This window comes from Acanthochromis polyacanthus, chromosome 6, assembly GCF_021347895.1.
Source record: "Acanthochromis polyacanthus isolate Apoly-LR-REF ecotype Palm Island chromosome 6, KAUST_Apoly_ChrSc, whole genome shotgun sequence".
Lineage (NCBI taxonomy): Eukaryota > Metazoa > Chordata > Actinopteri > Pomacentridae > Acanthochromis > Acanthochromis polyacanthus.
Genome location: NC_067118.1, coordinates 8,936,504 through 8,962,685, shown reverse-complemented (window position 1 = coordinate 8,962,685; position 26,182 = coordinate 8,936,504). Strand labels below are relative to the sequence as shown.

Below are 26,182 nucleotides of genomic sequence, written 5' to 3'. Positions count from 1 at the left end.
TCCATACTATAAAATATGTCATAAAAAGATTTAGTGCATCACAATACATACTATGTCAACTGTAGTATGCTTAAAATACCCAGATGCCCTACTACATCTGATCAGATTGTGCAGTTTTGCGAGCCAGCTTACATTTCTGGTCATTCCGACCCACAATCCTCAGTGCAGTTATGTCACATACGTCACGGTGATAACGCACAAACACATGACAGCTCATTTCACACTACGGGCCAGAGTTTAAACTGCAATATTAGGGAGAAGTAGTATGCCCCAGCTGTATACACACTACACCTAAATACCTAAAGTACAAAGAAAAAGCATGCATTTGGAATGCAGCAAACCTTTTGCTGGACTCTACACTGACACAAGTCACTTCCTCTGAAATCAACACAAAACAAACATTCTGCTTCTGTATCACACACAACTTCCATTATAGACAGACAGACTGATAAATACTCCATCCCATTACGGAAACTCAAGGTATCCGGTAGCTCAGATGCATTACTTGTCAAGAAAAATATGCAAATCAGGTGCAAATTGGACTGGTAGAAGAAGAAAGGCGTAAACAAAAAAGTGATGGCACAATTTAGAAAAAAAGAGTATTAAGAAGGATAAATACAGAATAACAGTAAAAATGATGAACATAGATGGCGTGTTCAAGCCCTGGATTATTGCACAGTTATATACAGTGTGTGTATGGGTTGCATTGAGCAAAACAAAACATCAAACATACTGCTGCCTAATGAAAAGTTGTTTCAGACATTATCTTTAGTCCCTACCATCTATTCCACTATGTTTGTCATCACTACCTTGTCCTGAATACGTGCTATTTGAAAAGAAACTACACTCCTGCATCATAAATGCATATAAAGTTGACTGAGGCAGTTTTCTGTGATCATGAAGCTCATTACATTTACAACTATTTACTGGAGAAATGTGGAAGTGCCAGACAATCTGTAACTTGTCGCTCTACAATAATATGCTGCAGTTTAAAGGTAACGACAGGAAAAGGGAAGATTTAAGCTTGTTTGGATAAAGTGTGTTTGCACAAATACACAACCCTGCAAACTCACACACACACTTCCTCATATTAAGGCATCTGTCTTACCTTTCTCAAAGAATTCACAGTCTTTCATGGCCTGGTCGCAGTCAGAGCGTCTGAGCACAGCTGTTGATGACCCACTGACCTTCAGATGAAGAACCTGGCTCGACATCACCATGTGCCTGAAGAGGAAATAAAAAAAATTAGGGCTGGCGCTGTGTTGGCATTTCCCTCAACAAATCAAAATACATTTCATGGTCAGTTGTGTAAGCAAAGCATGGTAGAAGTGGGTGCGCTTTCTCCTATTCACACAATAACAAAACAATGATCTTGTGTCACTTAAACAGCTGAACACTGAATTTAATTGTTTTGTGTGAAAAAAATTCATAAACTCACCTCTGCTGAATAAGATCCCACTTTAAAGCTCCTTAAAAACCCCTCCAGTTGTTGAGTTTGTTCAGATACTTGTAGCTGTAACTCCCTAACTGATGTCAAACTTTGAAAATAACAGTACAACTGAACACCACGCCACAATGACAGGACAACAAAAGAGAAAAAAAAAAGGTTCCTCTTTTCTTTAAAGAATGCTGTCGGAGTGGTTTTGTTGCCACTTAAGCATTCAGGAAGAGAAAGAGTCACAATGCTGTCCTTTCAGGGGTGAGAGAGAGCAAAACAAGGGGGTCACACAAAACAAAATATAGCTGGGGGCTTACACTCCACTGAGCATGTGCCATGGAAAAGCACATTATACATGTATTCAAAAAATGTCATCAGTGTTCTCTGGAAGAGCAGAAATAGCACTAAAGTGATTTATAGGGTTTGTAGTTGAACTTCTGGTTAGAAAAGAAACATCTAAACGAAATAAAAAAAAGACATCGTGGTCTGACAGGAAGGAGTTCAAAGTAAAAGCAGACTGTCGTTTTGCCTCCAGCAGTCCCGCACACAGCTCCCCATTGTCCTGCCTTGTGACTCTATAAGTGTATCTCCTCTCAGCCTTCACGCCACTGTTTTCGGCCACAATGCAGCACAACGCAGCGGCAAAAAAGTCACAAGACTCCCTTGAGACAAAGTGTGAAATCTCTCTCATAAAATATATTTTTTTAAAATACTAAAAATGGTTAATCCTGGAAAATGTATTCATTACGCCACTCTCTGTGTAATGACACGACACACATTTGTTCCCAGCCTGTAAAAAAATAAATAAATACCACAACGGCACGGAGAGATCAACCCAAAATACAAACTCCCACCTGGATTTTGTCAGTTGAAGTCCGTTGGAGGCTGGAGGAGGTGATAGCAGGTGGGTGGGAGTTGCAGTGATTTCCCTAAACAAACAGACACGAGAGCACCTGCGATTCAAATAAAAACCGGCTTGTAAAACGAGACCAAGTCCTCTCCACAAAACCTGCATTTGCCTGCATTTGAATACAGAAAAAGTCAACGTGATCTATATGCGAGTCACCAGGGCCCCTTGAACAATGATGAAAATATGAAGACTTGGGTCATTTCATTTCACACACCATTTAAGCAAAACATGGCTGCTCTGTCATCTGCTGGTGATGTGGTATGTAATAAGCAGCCTAGATGGAAAACTCACTTTTCAGACATTTACAGTAAATATGGGGTGGTTGAGCTGGTTTCATTTTGATCAAAAAACTGTGTCACTGGAGCAGAAAATGCCTGCCCTCATGTGGACAGATGCTAAACATGCAACATCTGGGGAAAGGAGAAGTATAACTGGGTATCAAATGAGGGTCAACCTGAAAAGGAAGTATTATGATTTGCGGTTTCTTGCAATAACTACAATACTTCACTGAGTTACTAGTTCAAATTTCTTCATTTTTCTCTTCTCTTCCTATCAATCCTACTACGGTTATGATTAGCCAGGTGTACATCTGGATGTCTCCACTTAATTCAACACATGACAGTGATGTTTTTTCCACCTGTACAGTCTTTTTTTTTTAACTTACAGTCCATATTGTACAACAAAATCTATGAACTTCTGGACTCCATGAGGATCACAACTATCAAAACATAAAAGGGTAAATCAAATATTCACAATATTTACTAATTTGCAACCCACCCTCAGGGCCTCAAAACCACCAGCTCTACTCTATATCCTTTCTGACTACACAGTCTGACTCACCAGATTTAGACGTTGGTATGTTACCGTTTTCACAATCCCCTTCGCTACGGGAAACAACAACAACATCCAGGGCGCAACCCACCACACTGAACATTTTAATTTTTTCCGAGGATTGGAAATGTGTAATTATGCATCAGAATGACTAAGAATCAACTTTATACTCCCTCTGACCTTTTGAAAAAGGCAGTTTGTGCATTGTTAAGGTGTGACGCCCTCATTATGGCAAAATGCGACATTTTTCTTAGTCCTTCTGAGTTTTTGAGAACCACAAAATGCATGCTGTTTCAAAAGAAAAAAATTACATTTCTAAGTTGAATCAAATTAAATTTTTCTAAAATGTGTTATCAGACAGCTTGCTGGACGTACACTGAGAGCTTTTTTGTTTAACTACTTTGAAAGAATTACCACACTAATGATAGCTCCAGCTAGCAATTTGTAGCTATTCACATCTTCCCTTCATATGGATATAATGATACAAAATAATTTTAAATACATTAGTAAATGAATAAGTAAGTCTATTTGCTATGATCAAAATAGTTATGAAAAGCGATGAAAAAAAAAGAAAAAAGAAAACTCCCAGAAGGGCAACAAATATACTAAGCACTTATTTTAATTGTTCACATAAGTATTTATATGGTGCTGTTGTATTTGTATGGTTATTTGAAGACAACAAAATGTTGACATAGTTTTTATCTTCTATACATTCTCTCTTTTTATACAAAAAATTGTGTCCTATTTTAACAATGAAGGTGTCATATTTTGCCAGTAGTGTCAGTAAAAAAAAAAAAAAAAAAGCAAAAGTGGATTCAGACAGTGACTTGATTTTTTTTATATATACTATGTTCAAAAGTAAGAATAAGACTTTCGTGGGAAGAAGCCACTCATGGAAATCAAGGATTTTGAAAACTCTAGCCTTGCCAATGTAAGATGAATGTTAAAATATGTACACAACCACCTAATATAAATAAAAGTTACCCAGCACAAAAAATATCATTATCTGTCTCAAAGGTTAACTAGTATATTTTAAGTTAAGCCGGAAGCTTAACTTAAAAATTACCTTGCCTGAGTGCTAGCTAAGTAGCTGATGCTATGATAAGGCTAATAATGATATGCTAAATTAGTTTTCTGTAGTACTAATTAACGAGGCTGACTTTATGTTAATGAAACGCTATATTAGCACTAGCTGACTACCTGGCTTTAGGATAAGCCATATATTGTATGGGCTAAGGTAATAATGTTATACTATACTCGCTTGCTGTAGCACTAGCTAACTCGGTTGACTGCATGTTAAGCTAGTAATGTTATACTATATTAGCAGTAGCTAACTAGCTGACTTTATATTAAGCTAATAATGCTATACTCGGTTGTTGTAGCCCTAGCTAACTCAGCTGACTGTATGTTAAGCTAGTAATGTTATACTATATTAGCAGTAGCTAACTAGCTGACTTTATATTAAGCTAATAATGTTAAACTATATTAGCTTACCGTAGCACTTGCTAATTCGGCAGACTGTATGTTAAGCTAGCAATGTTATACTATATTAACAGTAGCTAACTAGCAGACTTTATATTAAGCTAATAATGTTGTACTTGCTTGCTGCAGCACTAGCTCATTCGGCTGACTGTATGTTAAGCTAGTAATGTTTATATCATATTAGCAGCAGCTAACTAGCTGACCTTATTTAAGCTAATAATGTTATACCATATTAGCTTACCGTAGCACTAACTAACTAGGTTGCCTTTATGTGAAACTAATTATGTTATGCCATATTAGCCTGTCGTAGCACTAGCTAATCTTAGGTTAAGCTAATAATGTTTTGCTAAATTAGCGTGACATAGCACTAGAAACAAGACAGCTTACTGTCGGCTAAGCATCCCTGCTGACTTTACAATACTTTTGTGTCGTGAAATTAAATATCATTGATAAAAAAGTTAAGCTATAACTTTCATTCGATAGGTCAGAATTAATTGCAAATTATGGAGAAGGCACTCCTTTACAAGATTTCACATTTAGCTTTATAATCACAACGTAGTCTGGTAAGCATATTTCTTGAGGATATATTACATTGATATTTATTTTTTACACATATTTTTTAAAAGAGAATACACATTGTGCTTAAGGGGTTTGTTTAAGTCAGGTAACCAAATGTCATGGGGTGAAGAATTTAGTGTGCAACTTCTGAGGGTTAAATTCATGTCCTGTGGCCTTTTCAACGTTTAAGAGGTCAAGGCAAACAACTTCACAACCTGCAGGTGTCAACATGGTCGTACTCCCAACAGCAGCCACAACAAACTTTCTCCTACCAGCATGAACTTTGCATCGGTTCCCCCAGGTCTCGTTCGCCAGCGAGCATCCCTGACAGTCGCCCCGCCGCCGGCTCGTCCCATTGGCCACCCTCCCTGCACCTGTTCTGCTCCGCCGCCAATCACACGCTGCGGTCGGTGCGCTCCAAGATGGCGGCTTCCAGGGATCCGTATCGCACATCAGCGCGTTCCAGAGCCGAGTATCTCAACCTTCCGACGGTTTAAACTCCCGGCGAAGCGGCCCAGGAACAACCGAGCGGGCTTGATTTGTCGCCGGTGAAACGCGGAAGCGGTTCCTCCCGCCTTCCATGGTTGGTTCGTGCGAGGAGCCGGTAATGGTGTAGGGGGTTGTGTTATCCGAGTATGGCCACCGACAACCGGATCAATTTTTGGAGGAGAAACGTAAAGGTTCCCGGAAGGTGGGTACTTTTCTGCTGTGATGTAGGACCACAATCCTTTAGTGACTGTTTTGGTGCTGTGGAAACACCGTTAAAGATATTAAAATTCAATACAGAAACATATTAGTAACAGCCTATTGTTGCTTGTGTCAACTCACATAGAGCTAAATACTAACATTAGCTTAATGCTGCGCCCTGCAGCTCAGTTTTATAGTTGTCATCAGCCGATTGTGGTGTATTTGTGGTTTTTAATTCATTCATTTGGCCGCTTCTGTCGTGTCGTTTGAGTGTGTTGTTATAACAATAGCCTCCAGTTGAAAGAGACACACCAACGTCTCCTTCGTCTCTGCGGTTTCCAGCCATCAAAGTGGGGGTGTCAGCTGTCACAGTGCGTCCATCAACCGCCATATGCTTTCTGTGTCTGTGCTCAGACACAATGCACAGTGTAATGTAGGGAGAAGAAGGCTGCACTGTCATAACGAGGCCCACTGCAGATGGAGATTGAAGTTAAATGCAGAAAAATCCTCTTCCTTTGGCAGTTTTATTACAACAATGATAATATTGTGTCTTTAAAGTGGAAGAAAGCATGTAAAGCATGACTTTTTAAGGTTCCATATGGTGAAAATCCATTTGTGTTTGTGTGTTTGGTATGCCTTTGAAGCTGTTATTCATTCTCCATTAGCTAGATAGCCTTCCAGCAAAGTTTTATCCAGATTCAACGCAGAAACTAAGTTACCAGGTTAGTGATCAAGCTCAAAGTTTGTATAATCCTGTCTCGTCACCGCTGCAGTTGAATGTCTCAGTCTAGATGATATATTTACTTTCTAAAGGTGTTTCTGAAATCACTCAGCCAGCAGCAAAACTCAAAATGTTCTATTGACTGCAAGAGTGAACACTGTAGTCTTCATGCACCCTGTGGATTACTTTTATTTAGCAGAAACTAGGATGGTCATAGGGCTGCACAGTGGACTAGTGGTTAGCACTTTTGCCTTGCAGCAAGAAGATCCCCGGTTCAAATCCTGGGATCTTTCTGCATGGAGTTTGCATGTTCTCCCTGTGCATGCGTGGGTTTCCTCCGGGCACTCCGGCTTCCTCCCACAGTCCAAAAATATGCTGAGGTTAATTGATTATTCTAAATTGCCCGTAAGTGTGAATGTGAGTGTGATTGTTTGTCTGTATATGTAGCCCTGCGACAGACTGGCGACCTGTCCAGAGTGTCCCCTGCCTTCGCCCGAGTCAGCTGGGATAGGCTCCAGCACCTCCCACGACCCTAGTGAGGATAAAGCGGTGTGTAGAGAATGGATGGATGGATAGGATGGTCATAGTCATCTAACTCAAACTTTGTATCATCCTGCCCCGTCACTGTTTCAGGTGAATCATTCAGTCTACAAGTTTTATTTACCTAATGAGCCACTTCTGCTAACTCTAAAATGCCTTCAGCAAAACACTAAATAATCTGGTGTTGGAGTTAACACAATAATCTTCATGCACTACCAGCATCTGAGGAACTAAACACCTAGTGGATTGCGTTTATTTAGCAGAAACTAGGTTACCAGGTTAGTAATCTTGCTCAAACTTTGCATAATCCCGCCTCGTCACTGCTTCAGATGAATCATTCAGTCCGCCAGGTTTATTGACTTTCTATGTCTGCTAACTCTAAAATGACTCAGCCAGCAGTAAAACACTAAATGTTCTGCTGTTGACTGTAAGAATGAACAGTCCTCGTGCACTCCCAGCATCCGGGGAAGTGAAAAGTCAGTGGATTGGGTTTTTTTTCCTTTTTGATGGCAATATAATCACAGCAAAAGGACAGTGCTTATTGTTATTACATTATATGGCGAATGTGGCTAACATTAGCATTAGCTTTGATTGTATGCCCATGGGTTATACAAGCTCTGTGGAAATTACAAAGCTGAGATATATTATCTGAGATGGTTAGAACTTTGATTTAGAAACCAATAAACAAGGACTCGGTGGATTATAGGGCTGCAACTAATGGCGCGTCGACTAATCGTCTGAGCACGATACGTCATCAAAAGCGGAAGTGAGCGCGCAATGCAACAGAAATCACCGTCCGACCGGAGCGTGGAACACGGACGGACATCGGCGCTGCATCGTGCTTATATTATGTATGCACGATACAGCGCGGACATCCGCTATCTATCGTAAACACGGATGTCAGCATTTACTATACAGCTGTATCTAAACGCAGACATCCACGCTGACGTCTATCCGTGTTCCGCGCTCCGGTCGGATGCTGATTTCTGTTGCATTGCGCGCATACTTCCGCTTTTGATGATGTATCGTGCTCAGACGATTAGTCAACGCGTCGTTAGTTGCAGCCCTAGTGGATTACAGTGTTTACATCAGTTAGCTTCTCTCCTGCTCTCTGTGCTCACATATACTGCATTTTGATACAGCAAATGTCCCAAAAAGCTGTTCTCATTTAAGTATATGATTCTGTTGTCAAGCAATAGAACAAATATGAAACAGTGACTGAAACGTAGCCCATCAAGACTATATGTTAACCAGCAGTCACTTCAGAGACATTTTTAAGCTGTGACAGCTGATGTTTTATTAACAGTGTTGTCGTCAAACTCACCATGCACAAAAGTTATAAACAATGGCTGTGAATTCAGTGATATTTCCATGTAAAATGATCACTCAGAGAGAAAATTTGGCCTCACATACTTCTTCATGTCTGTTTCTTGTCAACTGTTTTGCTTCATGCCGTCAATAACAGATGCAGAGAGAGTTTTCTTCATGTATTTGAAGCTACAGACACTGAAAAATGTGTTTAGAACAGAACGAAAATCAGGAGTTGTGGTGAAATGAAGCGTCATTGAAATATTTTCAGCTGAAAAAATGAAAGACACAGTCTGGAAACATGTGAGACGTTAATTAATTTGCTAAATAAGGGTCACAAGATGGAACCTTCATTTTAGGCCTGAGAGCAATGGTGGTCTGTGTAACCATTCAGTACATGTGAGTCACAGCGGCAAAAAGCAGTCAATTGTTCTGAAAAATACACACACAGGAAACCCTTTTTTACTTATCTGTGTTTCAAGGGTATTTCCACTCTGCTCAGTCTTCTAAAATTTTGATGTAAAGATATCTGATTCTCTGCACAAATAAAACATCTTTAACTCATAATATACTCGTAATGCAAGTAGTTTTAAACAATATATGTTCACAAAAATGTGCACATTACTTTGCCCAGAAAATGTAAAAATATGTCAACATGTGTCATTTCCAGCAGCTATCTGTCTTTGAATTAGGCCACTTGGTAAACAAAGTTAAAAATTTCTTGGTCAGCAAACAGTTGTCTGGGTTGTTCACACACTGCTGGGTAATTATTAGTCGAATGTAAGGGGGAGAATATCGAAGCACCAAGTGGGACTGGGCTCATCCCAGGCTATAGTTTGCTCAGTAGGCATCATGGTAATGGATTTTAATGGGCACTGAGGCCTTGCAGGTGTTCTTAGACTCCTCTTGTCTTCTAATCTCCTCTCAATGCACACTTGTAGAAGAAGAAAACTCATCATTACTCATCGATAAGACGTGACTGATACATGTTTTTATCTTTATTGACCCCGTGTGCTTTTATGAGCATTATAACTGATAGTCTTAGCAGTCGTCCTTCTCCAGCTCTGTGAAACTACCGGAGGGTGGAGCAGCAAAGGAAGGGCTCGGTCTGTTTGGGAAATCTGAGAAGAGAGGATCTCCAAGGAGAGGGCGTTGCTGTCTTTGTCACATTGCTGATCTTTCTCAAACAGTGGTGGGCGGAAGGCTGGAAACCCAAAATACAAACATACATTTGAGCAGGAAGCTACGCAACTAGTCTTACTGCCCGTCCTTGAATCTCTCCTGATAAAACAAGTGCAAGGCTGATAAACGAGAGACTCTGGCACTGGCAGATAATCAGCAGGCCCCGTTCTCAGCCACAAGGCTCACTGTCAGTTTTTTTTTTTTTCATTCAGTCGACATGAATCAGGGTGTCGTCTTTTAGCCTTGAGCGTGAGAAGCCACGGTTTGACAGAATCCACAGACTACTAGTCGTAAGTGTTGCTTTGTGACATACAAGCCTCTCAGATTCTTTGAATGAGGAGCTTCTCATGACTGACAGACAATACTTTGGATGAAAAGTGATATTAATTTACTGTGAGAACACAACTGTGGAAAAAAGTATTAAATAAAAAAGAATACTATAGCAAAGTGTTTAACCACTGCTGAAGTTTTGAGATGTGCCCCATGCTGTGTAACCACAATTATACTCTCAAGTTGGACCATTGAGTATTCATTGCTTAATCCAACAATTATTTATTTTAGAAATGCCCACAAGTTAGAACAAGTCAGCTCTCTGGGAAGTGAAAGAAATAAAGAAAGGAGCTTTGTGGGCAATTGTGAGTCTGGCCTGGATCCCGTCCTACCGCTCTCTCTCCTCCGGGTCGCCAGAGAGTTGGACTGAAGCTGAGCATTAAGATTCTCGCATCCGCTGAACATACTGCCCACCACGGGGAGGCGGAGGACACGGGAGCTCTGCAAGCTGTTCGCTCACCACTAAAAACAGTCCGCTCTTTCTAAGTACAGTAAGACTGAATGAAACGGACAGACTGTCATCTGTCAGTGGAAAGCAGAACGTGATGCTAAAGCTCCCCACTGCGTTTCAAGGAGCACGGGATCATTCAAAAACACTAGCATTTCATTGAGACGAAATAAAAGCACATTCATAGGGATACTCCAGATATCAAGGAGACATCAGCACTCAACCAGCAGGGGTGGTAGCTGATTGTACAAATATTTTAGTGTTTTTCATACAGACTGAAGTAAATCTGTACATGTGATTGGCTGCAGAACCACTCTTGTCATTTATGTTCTTCTCTGCTACTGCGATCACCAATAAGTCAAGGTTGCTGCACCAACAGAACAAAACTGACTGCAGCGCTATAGAAGGCTACGTACAGATTTGTCTGTTCTCATGCATAATTTATACTTTAATAAATGCATATCTATTTTGCATCTGTACCATACTGGGGTTGGATAGCTGTAAGTTCAACCTAATGCCTGGACCAAGGTTTCATTTCCATTTCCATATGCACTACTATTCAAAAGGTTGAGGTTACCCAGGCATTTTCATGTTTTCCATGAAAACTGACACTTTTATCCATGTGCTAACATAACTGCACAAGGGTTTTCTAATCATCAATGAGCCTTTCAACACCATTAGCTAACACAATGTAGCATTAGAACACAGGAGTGATGGTTGCTGGAAATGTTCCTCTGTACCCCTATGGAGATATTCCATTAAAAATCAGCCGTTTCCAGCTAGAATAGTCATTTACCAGATTAACAATGTCTGGACTGGATTCATTATTCATTTAATGTTATCTTCATTGAAAAAAAGCAAGTTTTCTTTCAAAAATAGACATTTTCAAGTGACCCCAATTAGTTAAAGTTGCTCTAAAGGAGTTAAAGTTGCTCTGCATTAGTCAAAGTTGCTATATATAAACTAACATTGCTCTATATTATGTAGATATTCCATTAAAAATCAGCTGTTTCCAGCTAGAATAGTCATTTATCACATTAACTATGTCTAGACTGAATTTATGATTCATTTGATGTTATCTAAAAACAGTTTTCTTTCAAAATTATAGACATTTATAAGTGACCCTAAACTTTTGAACTGTAATGTATGTTGTTTTTTGTTTGATAAATGAACTAAATCTATCGCAGTTCTACCATCTTACTGAACCTAGAGACACATACAAGGAGTTTTTGATGTTTCCCAGCATTACAAACTGTCTATCTTTACCTGTTATCTGGGTCAAAGACCAGGGAGCTGCATGTGTTTCTCTACGAAGAGGTGACCGCATTTTACATGTTATCTCCTGCAGCGTACAACCAGTTTATGGAGCACAGCATCCGCCTCTCGACCCTCGATTTCGACGCACGTAAGTGCTAAGTACCAGCTGGACTGCATGGATGCATTTTATTTGTCGCTGCCATTTTTAAACCCAGCTGCTCCTTGCTTCGAGCACCTGAATGTGTGTTAACTGCATGCACCGGTGCTGTACAAGTCTGACCAAAAATTTTCAGTGTGTTGTCGGAAGTGCATTTTTTTTTTTTTTGTTTTGCTGTTGTTTGTTTGATATTGATGTCCTCTCCTAAAGTTCTGTGTTTATCAACGCTCTGAACCCCAGAACTCATTGGCAGGTTTGAAAAGCATGTTATCTTTAGTCACCCAAATCTAACCATTTACCAGCTCTACAAAGTGCAAACACAGAAAGAATCGTCAACCATTCAAGACTCCGACAGCTCCTGAACTACTGATGTGTAACCTGCTGTTCTCTTGAAAAACTGAACCAAATCTAAGCTTAAAATCATGAATTTCAATGAAAATCACTTGAAGCTGTCTCATTTTACAATGTCCTAAAAATACAACCTTTACAACAGATTCTAATAACAAAATAAAAGACTGTAAAGTTATTAGGGACTCAACCAAGACCAGCAGTCACATGACAAAAATTCAGGAACTAAACAAGGACGGAAATTAAATCACCATTTCACCTTCTTTTTTCTTCCAGTATTGGTAACACCTCTGGGCACTATGAAAAATTATGTACATGCTGATTCCAGGTTTTTCCATTTTTTTGATATAAATAGTTTTTGTTTATGGTTTGTGACATTAAAGCTGATTAGGACTTGTTCCTGTGCAGCTTTTCAAAACCCCAAAATTTTGTATCCAGATTTACTGGAAAAATGTTTTAAACACAGTCGGTAGATAATTTCTATTCAATTTTTTCAATTCAATTTTATTTATATAGCGTCAATTACAGTCAAATCGTCTCAAGACGCTTTACAGAACCCATATGCCTGACCCCCAGAGCAAGCCCAAAGGCGACAGTGGCAAGGAAAACACCCTTTTAACAGGGAAGAAACCTCGAGCAGAACCCGGCTCTATATAGGGGGGACCCATCTGCCTGCTGGTCGGGCGGGTTGAGAAGGACAGAGGAGGGCAAGGGGGAGGGATGGGAGAAGAGGGAGGGGTGGGAAAGCAAGGAAAACACAACACACATTTGGATACATGCATGACAGGATATGTGACACAGACAAAGTATAAGCTAACATTGAAAACTGACTCATAGTTTATTCTTATGATGTACGGCTCTGACATAAAACATACTCCATATATAGCTAGCAGTAAAATTCAAACAGTATGTAAGTTAGCATACCAAGTATAGTGAAGGCGATGCAGAGTTGACTGGTGGAAAAAGGGGAGTTGGAAGCAGAGGGCTGGAGGAAAGTCAGCAGCAGCATCCCACAGTGGACATGGTGGAGACTGGACCAGCTGGTGGAACATCGACCGCAGATCTGAAGCATCCAGCTCTGGGACCAGGGACACTCGGAGAAATAGCACAGGGGGAAACAGAGTGAATGTACTGCAATAATGGTATACATATTAAATGTAAAGGTAGATAGAGAAGGGCTCAGTGCGTCAAGAGAAGTCCCCCAGAAGCCGAGGCCTATAGCAGCATGACTAGGGGCAGAACGAAGGGACGTCCAAGAGGGAGTCAGCTGTGCAAATGGAAACACAAGCCGAACCCCTGTGGGTCACCCAGTCAGCCCCAACTATAAGATGTGTCAAAAAGGAACCCTTTAAGCCTGGTCTTAAAAATAGAGAGGGTATCTGCCTCCCGAACCCAAACTGGGAGCAGGTTCCACAGGAGAGGCGCCTGATAACTGAAGGCTCTGCCTCCCATTCTACTTTTAGAAATTCTAGGAACAACAAGTAAGCCTGCAGTTTGAGAGCGAAGAGTTCTACTAGGATAATATGGTACTAACAGATCTTTAAGATATGATGGAGATTGGTTATTAAGAGCTTTATATGTCAGAAGAAGGATTTTAAATTCTATTCTGGATTTAACAGGAAGCCAGTGAAGAGAAGCAAGTATAGGGGAAATATGATCTCTTTTGCTAACTCCTGTCAGTACTCTCACAGCAGCATTTTGGATCAACTGTAGATGTTTAAGAGAGCTATTTGGACGACCCGATAATAAGGAATTGCAATAGTCAAGCCTGGAAGTAACAAAAGCATGAACTAATTTTTCTGCATCACTCTGAGACAGGATGTTCCTGATTTTTACAATATTACGCAGGTGAAAAAAGGAAGTCCTACAGACTTGCTTTATGTGTGAGTTAAAGGACATGTCCTGGTCAAAAATAACTCCAAGATTCCTCACAGTAGTACTGGAGGCCAATGTGATGCCATCCAGAGTAACTATTTGCTTTGAAAGCGAGTTTCTAAGATGTTTGGGGCCAAATACAATGACTTCAGTTTTGTCTGAATTTAGCAGTAGGAAGTTAAAAGTCATCCAAGTTTTAATGTCCTTAAGACAATCTTGCAGTCTAGCTAACTGATCAGTTTCATCTGGCTTCATAGATAAATACAATTGTGTGTCATCTGCATAACAATGGAAGTTAATACAATGCTTCCTAATAATATTGCCTAAAGGAAGCATGTATAATGTGAAAAATATCGGTTCTAAGACAGAACCCTGAGGAACTCCATGATTAACTTTAGTATGCTCAGAAGAGTTATTGTTGACATGCACAAACTGGAACCCATCTGATAAGTAGGATTTAAGCCAGTCCAGTGCTGTCCCTTTAATGCCAATTGAATGTTCTAGACGCTGTAATAAAATTATGTGGTCCATTGTATCAAACGCTGCACTAAGATCTAACAAAACAAGTATAGAGACTAGTCCATTATCTGATGCTATGAGAAGGTCATTAGTAACTTTCACCAGAGCTGTTTTTGTGCCATGATGCACTCTGAAGCCTGACTGAAACATTTCAAACAAATTATTCCTTTGTAAGTGTTCACATAATTGATTTGCAACTGTTCTTTCCAGAATTTTAGAGAGAAATGGTAGGTTGGATATTGGTCTATAGTTAGCTAGCACATCTGGATCTAAAGTGGGCTTTTTAAGCAAAGGTTTGATGACAGCAACCTTAAAAGCCTGTGGTACATAGCCTGTTAGTAGAGAGAGATTAATCAGATCTAACACTGAAGAATTAATTAAAGGTAAAATCTCCTTGAAGAGTCTAGTTGGGATAGGAGCTAAAAGACATGTTGATGGTTTGGATGTAGAAACTGTTGAAATTAGTTCAGAGAGACATATAGGAGTGAAGAATTCTAAATATTCATCAGGTCTAACAGTCAATTCAAAAGCATCTGTGACATTTGTAGGAAGGGCCAGATTAATTTTATCTCTAATCATTCTCCTGAATATCTTTTTTGGTTTTATTTTACATATTATTACTGCAAAAAGGCCATTGAGTTCTCTCTACTTCGAGTCATGGTTGTTCTTTTCCCATAGAGATGCAGGACTTTATATTACTGTTAAAGATGAGCCCACAGTGAGTAAAAATGTGACAGGACCAATAAAAAAAGACACACAGAGCCTGCTTGGGGTTCAGAAGGTTAGGTCCCAGTGCTGCGAGAAATGAGATCATTCAGTTGTTGCATTTTCTTTTAATCTCCTTCTGCAGGTATCCCAAAGACACAAAGCCCAAGTTCAACAACCTGAAGTCTAAAAAGGCGTCTAGCTTCCACGAGTTTGCTCGCAGCACCAACGACGCCTGGGACATCGACGATGAGGAGGACGAAGACTTCCTCAGGAATCCCTCCCCGACTCCATCAGGCCTGCACTCGTCCACACAGAACCAGGTAGCTGCAAGGCATCATTCATGTCACTGAGCAGTTATGGGCTCTGAACTGAAGTAAAAGGAGATGTTCTCGTCTATTTTTTTTGTCCATTCAGCAGCAGCAAAACGAAGCAGGCGACGCAGAATCTGCTGTATCACGTGGACTTTCATCACCCGTGACACAAGCTGAAAACCTCCAAAACGTGCAGGAGGAGGAGGAGGAGGAGGATGCAGAGTGTGAGCACATCAACGGGAAGGTTATCAAATCAAGCAGTGACGCGCACCTCCGCACGTCCTCAGGTATGTGGTTGGTTCTGCTCTGAGAGCTACTGAGCAGCTTATAGGCTGATTCATAGTGAAGCTAATTACAGACTTTGTCAGGAGGGACTTCACACTGCAGTCGGGGCTGCTGGGATTATATCAGGCCTTTAACATGTGCTTGTCAGGACACGTTACTCTGCTGAAAATGTAACTCTAAATGCTCTTGTGGGTTTTTAGTGATACTGACAACACTGTAGTAGTGTGTGGAAATGATCGTCATCACTGCAGTGAAGGCGTTAAAGCGGTGGAATTAAAACTTCCTCCTCCATAACATCCCTGTTTGATTCTGCATTTCAGAACGGACACTGAGCACTTGAAAGATCATTTTATTGATGACAATTCTCCGTAATTTTAACAACTTTTTGGAAAGTTCGTCACTTTAGTTTTTTGGGGGGTTTTGTTTTGATTTTTTTTTATTGTTTGTTTTCTTGTATCTTTGGTTTGGGTTTTTTTGTTTCTTGTAGGGTCTTTGTTTAGATTTTGTTTTGTTTTTGTTTTTTTGTCAATTTTTTAATTGTTTTTGTTTTTGCCTGCCTTTTTCGAAAACACGCACTCCTTTTTTTGTTTTGATTTTATGTTTTTTGGGTGTTTTTTGTTTTTTTTAATATTTTTTTGTTTTGGTTTTTTGTTTGTTTTCTTTGTTTTGTTTGTTTATTTCGGGGCGTTGTTTGATTTTTTTTTTGCTTTTTTGGTTTTTGTTTGTTTTTGTCTTGTATTTATTTTGTTTTGTTTTTGGTTGGGTTTTTTTGGGGGGTTGTGGCTTTTTTTGTAATTTTTTGCTGTTATTTTTTCTTGTTTTTTGTTTTGTTTTTGGTTGGGTTTGTTTTATTGTATTGGTTAGTTGGTTGTTTTTGAGGGGTTTTTTTTCCGTTTAGATTGTTGTTTGTCTCTATTACACCAAACACCCATTTTTCTCTGCAAAGCGGACACTTTCTTCACTCTCCGATACCAAATTTCCCAGAGGAACCCTGATAGGAACACGGCTTTCTTAGTTAACACCCAAGGGCTTAGTATCTGCTATCTATTGTAAGGTGGCAGCTGTGAGACACTTGCCCCGTCTCTGCAGAATTAAAACAACCTGTGAGCAGGATTTAAACCTTACGCTGTCGGACAACGTGTGGAATTCAGTCTTCAAGCTGGCTGATTTAACTCCAAACTATCGTGTATTTATCCAAATGAGAATCCCAGCAGATGTCTCCTCTACATATTGGTTAAAAAAAAACATGCATGAGCTGGAAGAACATCAGAGATAGTTTCTTTTACACTGCAAAAATATACATGGAAGCAGGTTTGAATAGTCCTCAGTGTTTTCTCAGATCTTCGGTTTGGGTTTCTGGCTGTTCATAGCTGTCTAGTGAATAGTCATGATGTTTACCAATCACCTGGATCTTTTATTCAAAAGTCACCTGGCTGCTGAATATTCAGCCTGTTGACAATTCACCCACACAATGTCAGGACAGAGTCAGACCAAATTAAACCAAATCAACCCGGCTCATTTATCAGAATAACGCTACTGAGGAATACTGAGGGTTGAAACACTGGAAATATTGGAGCCTACTCATATATACTGTATTTTATTGTTTTATATATATTTTATTTGTTTTTTTGTCTTTTACCCTTAATTAATTTATGGATTTATTTTATTTTAATAAACTAAATACATTTTATTTATTCATTCATTTTTCTTATTATTATTATTGTTATTATTATTACTATTATTATTATCAATAATAAGAATAAGAATAATAATAACAATAATAACAATAATATTTGTATATTACAGATTCTTATAATACCAGATCAGATATATGGTCATCTGGTATTATTATTTTTATTAATAATAACAACAACAACAATAATAGTAATCTTAGTTTTATTAATATCATTCTTGTTGTGTGGTTTTACACTCTATTTTCCTTTATTTTGCTTGTTCTTTTCCCGTAATTGGATACGACGTGTTTGGTGCTTTTATTTTTTTATCTGGTGGTGTTGTATTAATTTATTTTGTGAATCTTATAAATGTTATTATCATTATTCATCTCTGGGAATTTTTAGCAAGTGTATCTCATCTGGTATGATAGGAATCTGTAGCATAGCAAGTCTCAGGTTAAAGAGTTTCTATAAAAAGAGAAATTAAATGTTTAGATTGGGTAGGTTATTAAAAAACAATCCTGCAAAAGTCATTGTTTTTATTTGTACATCATTGAATTTTCTCTTTTTTATTTCCTTCTCTACAGTTCACTCCTCGTTGCAGAAGCAGCAGTCTCTCCCAGTCCGTCCCATCATCCCGCTGGTGGCTCGTATCTCGGACCAGAACGCCTCTGGAGCTCCACCCATGACGGTGCGCGAGAAAAGCCGGCTGGACAAATTCAGGCAGCTGCTGGCCAGTCCCAACACTGACCTCGGTACGGTAGAATATTAAGCCACACAAACACACATTTTGTTTCATTCTTTACCTCTTTTGCAATTTAAAAAACAAGCAAGATATGATAAAACTTTATTAACTCAAAGGAAATTCTAATGCCAGCTATTGCTAGAAAAACATAAGAAATGTAGTATGTAAAAGTAAAAAACGGTAAGATAGTGGGTTAGATTATTGAAATCAAATAAGTTAGCTAAAGACTAGAATGGAAGAGTAAATGTAATACTGACAATTATAAGGGAGTAATAAGTAATAATACACATGATAATGAAAAAATTAAACATTATATTGCATGAAAGTTAAATATTCCTCGAAAAAAAGGTATTTAAGAAAATTAAAGTGAAAATATTTGTGGTTCATTACATGTAAAGTGATTTTTTTCAATTCTTTCTTTTAATTTTAAAGATTATGGCATATAGCTCATTATCAGAAGTGTTCTTAGCTCAATCACACCAAGAATTTACAACACAAAAATGCCTAATTTCTGAAAAGAATGAATGAATGAAATAACTGGTTTTCTAATTTTGAGATGTACCTGCTTATACCAAGGCACTATGCGAATATATTACAGTGCTGAACGAAAACAGGTCAACCAAATGATGCCTGTCATTTTTCAGTCTAATGCAGTTTATTGTTAGAGTTCATTTTATACATTTTCTGAAGGCAGAACGCCCAAATGAAGTGTCTCCAATCTAAATAAAATATCAACCTGGAGAACTTTTATGGCAAAACTTTAATGATCACGGAACTATTTGTGCATCTGTTCCATGAAACAGGTTTTCAAACAGACTCTCACACTGTCTTAAGTAGCAAAAATGCATTTATTTGTGAAACTTCAGTTTTATTAAGATTTTAATGAAGCAGTAGTAGAGTTTTCAGTTATTGGGAAACCATAAATAAGTCACACTTTTAGTTATTTGGGCAGTTTGACATGTTTATCATTGCATTTTTATGTATTACTCAACACTTCATGTTAAATTTTGTGTCTAAATGAAGCTGTGAGAAACATTAGCATCACAGCGACCTACAACTGAATGACAGAATGTCGTCCTTTGAACAGATCGATGAAGCAGCGATGTTGCGTATCTCATGTCTGCTCAGGGCTTTACAGTGTTTTGTGATGCAGAGTGACTCTGACGCCTCAGTCTGGGCTGCAGCCAGCTGAGTGTGTCTCTCTGTGTCTGTACAGGGTAGAAACAGTGTTGACTTTGGGTGCTTGTATCTGTGTTTTTACAGAAGAACTCCGGAAACACAGCTGGTCGGGGATACCGAGAGAAGTCAGGCCGATCACGTGGAGACTTCTGTCTGTAAGGCACTCGTTCTTTCACTCATTCTTCTCTTTATTGTGGCTCTTTTCACACAGCGTTCTGTCTCTGTAATCTCAGCTGCATTTTTTAGCCTCTGCACAGCCACATTCTGAAATTCTACAGTTTCACTTTATCCAAAGCGATCTGTGTCTGAGAATAGATTCAATACAAGCAAGGATCTAGTCAGGAGAAAACCTGGACAAGAGCCATAAAAAAGTTCAAGTGTGATCATTTTTAGATGGTATTTTTTTTTATTGCTTTTTTTTTTTTTTGGTTCTTGCTTTTATGTGAGTTTTTTGTTTGGATGGTTTTTGTGGAGTTGTTTATTAGATTTTTTGGTATTTTGTTTGTTTTTTCCTGTATTTTTTGTTTGTTTTTCTGACTTTTTTGTTTGTTTTTCTTGTATTTTTGTTTTTGCATTACTTTTTTAGAAACACTGTCTTTCTGTTTTGATTTATATTTTGTTTTTTTGTTTTGTTTTGACTTTTTTGTTTAGATTATTTTGTGATTGTTTTTTTTGTTTAGTTGGATTTTTTTTTTTTTTTGGCTTTTTTTATCTGTTTAGTTTTTTCTCCCTTATTTGATTTGTTTTATTTTTTGGTTGGGTTTTTGGGTTATTTTTGTGAGGTTGTTGTTTAGACTTTTTTGCTTTTTTGTCTTAGTTTTTCATTGTTGGTTTATTTTTGCTTTTGTTTTTTTATTTTGTTTTTGCATTCCTTTTTGAAAACAGTCTCTTTTTTGTTTTAACTTTTTTGCATTCCTTTTCTGAAAACACTCGCATAATATCAAAAGCCTTATCGTCACAGCCAGCATTATCTCCTCTAGTTTCTCTTATCTCAAACGTCCAGTCCTCTGAAAATGTGATCCAAAAATAAGGAGTCCTTCTTCTGTGTTTCTACCCCTCCAGGGCTACCTGCCGGCCAACAAAGAGCGCCGAGAGCTGGTGTTAAAAAGAAAGCGAGACGAGTATTTCGGGTTCATAGAGCAGTATTACCACTCCAGAACAGATGAGCACTATAAAGACACGTACAGACAGGTACAAAAAAACACAGGAAACATGCACAGTCCAGTTATCTGCTCTGATAATCACCGCAGTAACATCTCTGTCATGTTTTGTCTTATTAGATTCACATCGACATTCCAAGAACCAACCCTCTGATTCCCTTGTTCCAGCAGCCGGCAGTACAAGAGGTAAGACTTGAACTACTGGAGCATGTGAACAATTTCCTTTGATTCTGCAGCACTAACTTTGTTGCATTTTTTAGTTTGTTTTGGCTCATCTGTGGTATTAAAAATGAAGCAGGAGGTTACATCAGAGTTTGTACTTCTGCCTTTAGGCTCAGTGAAGGCATCATGAAGCTGGTTTAGTTCTAACCAGGTGATCCCAAAGACCATCAGAGCCCGTTAAACCCGACTTCTGACCACTCAGCTCACTGGAAAAACAGTAGATTATTTCCTGCAGAGCGTATAACAAACAGAAGGATTATAGTTTATCATACAGACCAATGAGCGGTGATCATACAGCTGCAAATCAATTTTTCAAACACTGTAAACAGTTTTTTTTTTTTTATTCTTGAGGACTTTCTAGCTCCATTTTTACAACAGAAGCAGCCCGACGGTAGACAAGAAAACTAAATATTCAGTATCCACCGTGGAATTCAAGTACTAATCTGATGATTTTTATTGCTCACACTGGACTGTTGAACATAATGAAAAGTCCTCTGTCATGTTTAAAAATGCCCTTTGGGTCATTCCAGCTCAAATCATCAAGTTATTAAATGTTTCTGTTTGACCGTCATTGATATGACTGATAATTTCATTGCATAAAAAATGAATACATGTAGCTTTGCCTTGGTATATCAAATATTTTACAAGAAAAGATTATGTTTTCGATGCACTTTCAGCAGATGAAATTTGAGGCCGTTTGACCATCAATATCTCAGGAATTATTTAAGATAGAAGCCTGAAATGTTTCACTGTTATTTCTCATTATGACATTAATTCATGTTATTGCAACATTGGACAAGTTGATCAAATAGTTATGGGTGAGTTTGAATCTGTAAATAAAAAAACAACAAAAAAAAATCACCTTGAAGTTGTCATGAAAAGTCCCATCATAGAGCTCACATTAACGAAAAAGCTGATAATACAGAAGACAACTAGTGACACAGCTTCATGTCACAAAAATACAAAACATATAGATTACTTATAATATGAGTTACTTTTGTTGTTTCTAACTGATAAGCAGGTATGATAAGTTGTAACACTAAAAACAAAAATATTGTAGAGAGACAGGCAAAGATCTGCAGTTTTCTGTCTAGTATAATAATAATAATAATAATTTTATTTGTATAGTACCCTTAAGAACAGCGTTCACAAGTTGCTTTGACAGTTAAAACATGCAACACAGACAATGAAGCAAGACATAAGGAGACGAGGCAGAGCAGTCAATTAAAATAAATGGTAAAAATGATAATAAGTTAAATGCATAATTATCTAGATTAGCGTCAAACAAGGAAACCAGGCAGTTTAAAAATGAAAGAACAAAGAGAGAGTTAAAAGTTAGAAATTAAAAATAAATAATTTAGAGAATTAAAGAATTAAAGACGACATCACACCAAGAGCCAGGCAGCTATAATTAAGATGAAACAACAGAGGACATCTAAAATAAACAGGACGTAATGCGGAATAAAACACTGAAACTAATTAAAGCTAGAAGTAAACTTCACATAAAAGCAAGTCTATAAAAGTGGATTTTCAGAAGTGATTTAAAAGAAGTTACTGACTCTGTAAACTCATCTCCTCAGGCAGGTCGTTCTAAAGTCGAGGTCCTGATGGAGGAAGCTCGGTCATCCTTAATTTTAGCCTCGACTTGGAACGACCAGAAGGGGGGTTCTAAGGCTCATAAGGGATCAACAGATCGCAAATGTAACTTAGGGCGAGACCCTGGCAAGCTTTAAAAGTGATCAACAAAATCTTAAAATCAATTCTAAAACAAACAAGGAAGCCGGGGTAGGTGTGAGGTGGTGTGGTCTGTTACAACCAGTAAGAAGCCGAGCTACCGGACAAGTTGGAGACAACAGAGGAGCTTCACAGGAATGCCAGAAAGGAGGGAATTTTTCCAGGTCTGGGAGTGAGAGCATCGACTTAATCTGGGAGATTGTTCTGATTTGAAGGAAGCAAGACTGGACAACTTTTTTGATATGGAGAGAAAAACTGAGATCTGGTTCAAATACAACACAGAGGTTTCTGGCAACAAGCTTTACATATGACACAGTTATGATGCTAAAATCACATAAAAAAGAAAAAGCAGAAGTTGAATTTATCTGATTAGTAATTTTACATACAAGTAACTGACTGACTGTGGATAACACAGTGTTTTACTGTTTCGTATTCACCAGTCATTGAGGAAGAAGTTGCATCAGATTGTTTCACTCTGGAGGAACTTTGCAATTAAAACGGAACTCAACGAAGCACAGCTTGTTCCTCAAACGTTGTGATTCTGGTTTTAAAATCTCAAAGACCCGTGTCCAGATTTACTGGAAACCTGTGATCATCACAGTAGATGGATAATTAGTCTTTATTACTGTTTCTTTTTTTAATGATTTAAGCAATAATGCTGTGTCACACTGCACATAAGACACATTTCAATTCTCTCTACTTCTAGCTATAGATGTGCTGTTTCCATAGAGGTGCAGAAGTTTATTTCAGTGAAAAATGAGGCCACAGTGAGTAAAAATGTGCCAAGATCATGTGGAGTTTGGGTTCAATATGTTGCAAGATTCATTTCATTTTCCTTCTCTACTGCCACACATTCCAGGTGTGTTACAGTAAAGGTGATGTAACACTTATTTTGAAATCTTCACTATAACAACAAACTGAAAGTGATGTGCACACGTAGGAATGAAACACTTTTTGTTTCTTTTTTTTTGCAACTTTTTTGTTTAGGTTTTTTTTGTTGCTTTCATTTATTTTGAGGGTTTTTGTTGTGTTTTTCTGCATTCCTTTTGTGAAACACCCACTCCCTTTTTTGTTTGGATTTTTTTTTTTGCTTTTTTTTTAGTTTATATTGTTTGTTTTTGTGGGGAGGTGATTTTTTTGTTTGCTTTTTTTGCTTTTTTGTTTGATCTTTTTTGTCTTGTATTTGTTTTGTTTTGGGGGTTCTTTTGGTTGATTTTTTTTATTTTTATGACTTTTTTGTTTTTATATTTTGCTGTTTTATATTTTGTTTATTGTTAGTATTTTTCTTGTATTTTTTTGTTTTGTGGTTTTTATTTGGTTGTGTATTTTGTGGGGGTTTGTTTTGATTTCTTGGCTTGTTTTGAATATTTGAATTCCCTTTACTTCTAGCTATAGATGTGCTGTTTCCATAGAGGTGCAGGAGTTTATATTTCAGTGAAAAATGAGGCCACAGTGAGTAAAAATGTGCCAAGATCACGTGGAATTTGGGGTTCAATATGTTGCAAGATTCATTTCATTTTCCTTCTCTACTGCAGCACATTCCAGGTGTGTTAAAGTAAAGGTGTCGTAATTAGCACAAGATTTCAGAGTCTTCACCATAGCAATAAACTCGCGTTGCTCACTGATTTGAAAACGTACTAATGAACACACTGAAAACTTGAGGAACATGTGGTGTCTGTGTTCTGAGGTTTGTGGTTTTGATTTTTGTTGTACATTAAAGTTAGGAATCTACATAATTGCATCTCCGTTGTAAAATACTCAACAATCCGCTGCTTTGTTGCCGTCTTTCTCTCTTCAGGTGTTTGAGCGGATTCTCTTTATCTGGGCCATCCGTCACCCAGCCAGTGGTTACGTCCAGGGAATCAATGATCTGGTCACACCGTTTTTCGTCGTCTTCCTGTCTGAGTTTGTCAGTAAGTTGCCTGTGTAGCCTTTGCCTTTTGTTTAAAATGTTGTTGCAAGGCCTTAAACATTTCTTTAACCAGCCTCAGTCGAGCTGTTAATCCAAACGTGTTCATAGAGTGTTATTTGTCGTTCTAGCGGAGGATGTGGAAAACTTCGAGGTGGCAGCGCTGCCTCTGGACACCCAGAGAAACATTGAAGCCGACAGCTTCTGGTGCATGAGCAAGCTGCTGGACGGAATTCAGGTCTGACCTCATGTGCACATCTCAATTTTAACACTTTTTACTCCGACCAAGGAACACGTTGGAGTTATGTGACGATCGGAGTTAGTCTGTCTGTCTGTGTGCAAAATTACTCAAAAACAGACTAACGGATTTGGATGAAACTTGCAAGGAAGGTCAGAAATGACAAAAGGATCAAGTGATTAGATTTTGGCAGTGATGCAGCTTATAGTCTGGATCCATGGATTTGTTAAAGATTTCTGTATCATTGTGAGATAGCAGCACGGTGTCACTGTAACCATGACAACAAGTGAACACTACATCAGCTGCCTGCTCACGATCACATAATTGTGATCCTAATATAAATCCAGCGCTGTGGACTTATCAGGACTTATCCTTTGGAAATAGTACAAGAAGCAATTGATTGAATTGTGGAGGTGTTTCTGAGTCCCATCAATTCCTGCTGCCCGCGACATATTTAGATCACATGATTCTGTATCCGTGCTTAACATACACATGCATAACACACATCTGTGCTCAGTGCAAGGTCATTTTGTTTGTGGGTACATCTGTATTAAATGGACACATTCTATGTTCCCGTTTTTTTGGCCTTATTAGATAGGTTAGTGGAGAAGCAGACAGGAAAGTCGGAAGAAGAATGGGACAAAGACCTGCAGTAAAGGGCTGTGAGCTGGAATCGAACCCAGGCTGCCTCTGTTTATGGCCTCCCAACAAATGCTGCATTTCTGACAATGCCATATGGGAGAATGAACAGCCTTGGTGGAGCACTGCGCTCTCTGAGTGCTTGTCTGGTTAAAAACTGTAATTGTTCCAGTTACTGAGATGTATCTCCTTTCAGGACAACTACACCTTTGCTCAGCCTGGAATTCAGAACAAAGTGAAAGCTTTAGAGGAGCTGGTCAGCAGGATAGATGGTGAGTTTGTTCATGCGTGTGGACAGAGAGACAAGCTAACAGCAGGAAATCCGCAGTTTTAACGTGCTTTTATGTGTTGTTTGCCTACAGAGGATATTCACAATCATTTCAAGAGGTATGAAGTGGAGTACCTGCAGTTCGCCTTCCGGTGGATGAACAATCTTCTGATGAGGGAGCTGCCGCTTCGTTGCACTATTCGTCTCTGGGACACCTACCAGGTAGATCAGAGTGTCCACCATCATCAGTTTTACAGTCGGTATAGATTGAAGTGTCTCAGGGTCTTATTCATTCGTAAAATAGAGTCATAATAAGTCAGTGCAGCGTCAGAGATAATGTGGCTGTTGGGGTGAAAATGGAGGCAAAGCTCTTCATTCAGGAGTCTGATGAGGACGCCTCTTTGGAGTCCTACTTTGGAGGTTTTCTAGATTTGTCCACCTTTGAGGCGACTCCAGAATCGATTCAAGAGTTGTTGTTTTTTGCCATTTGTGTGCAAACAGAGAGAGTGAACACATAGGA

At 38.7% G+C, this 26,182-nt stretch overlaps 1 protein-coding gene across 3 annotated transcripts in view; it reads left to right on the top strand.

The window, feature by feature from the left end:
- Nucleotides 1-5,602: 5,602 nt before the first annotated feature.
- The window catches only part of tbc1d22b (TBC1 domain family, member 22B), a 32,682-nt gene continuing 12,102 nt past the window's right edge, over nt 5,603-26,182 (top strand). The window contains exons 1-12 of one of the 3 annotated variants that reach the window (XM_022206040.2): nt 5,603-5,910; nt 11,784-11,840; nt 15,442-15,619; nt 15,717-15,897; nt 18,156-18,323; nt 19,577-19,647; nt 20,555-20,683; nt 20,773-20,838; nt 24,407-24,521; nt 24,649-24,755; nt 25,591-25,666; nt 25,757-25,884. In XM_022206040.2, coding sequence (XP_022061732.1) covers nt 5,855-5,910; nt 11,784-11,840; nt 15,442-15,619; nt 15,717-15,897; nt 18,156-18,323; nt 19,577-19,647; nt 20,555-20,683; nt 20,773-20,838; nt 24,407-24,521; nt 24,649-24,755; nt 25,591-25,666; nt 25,757-25,884 — 1,332 coding nt within the window. In that variant the 5' untranslated portion in view covers nt 5,603-5,854. Of the gene's footprint in view, nt 5,911-11,783; nt 11,841-15,441; nt 15,620-15,713; nt 15,898-18,155; nt 18,324-19,576; nt 19,648-20,554; nt 20,684-20,772; nt 20,839-24,406; nt 24,522-24,648; nt 24,756-25,590; nt 25,667-25,756; nt 25,885-26,182 lie in introns of all 3 variants that reach the window. The other 2 variants (XM_022206039.2, XM_022206041.2) reach the window with 2 other exon arrangements.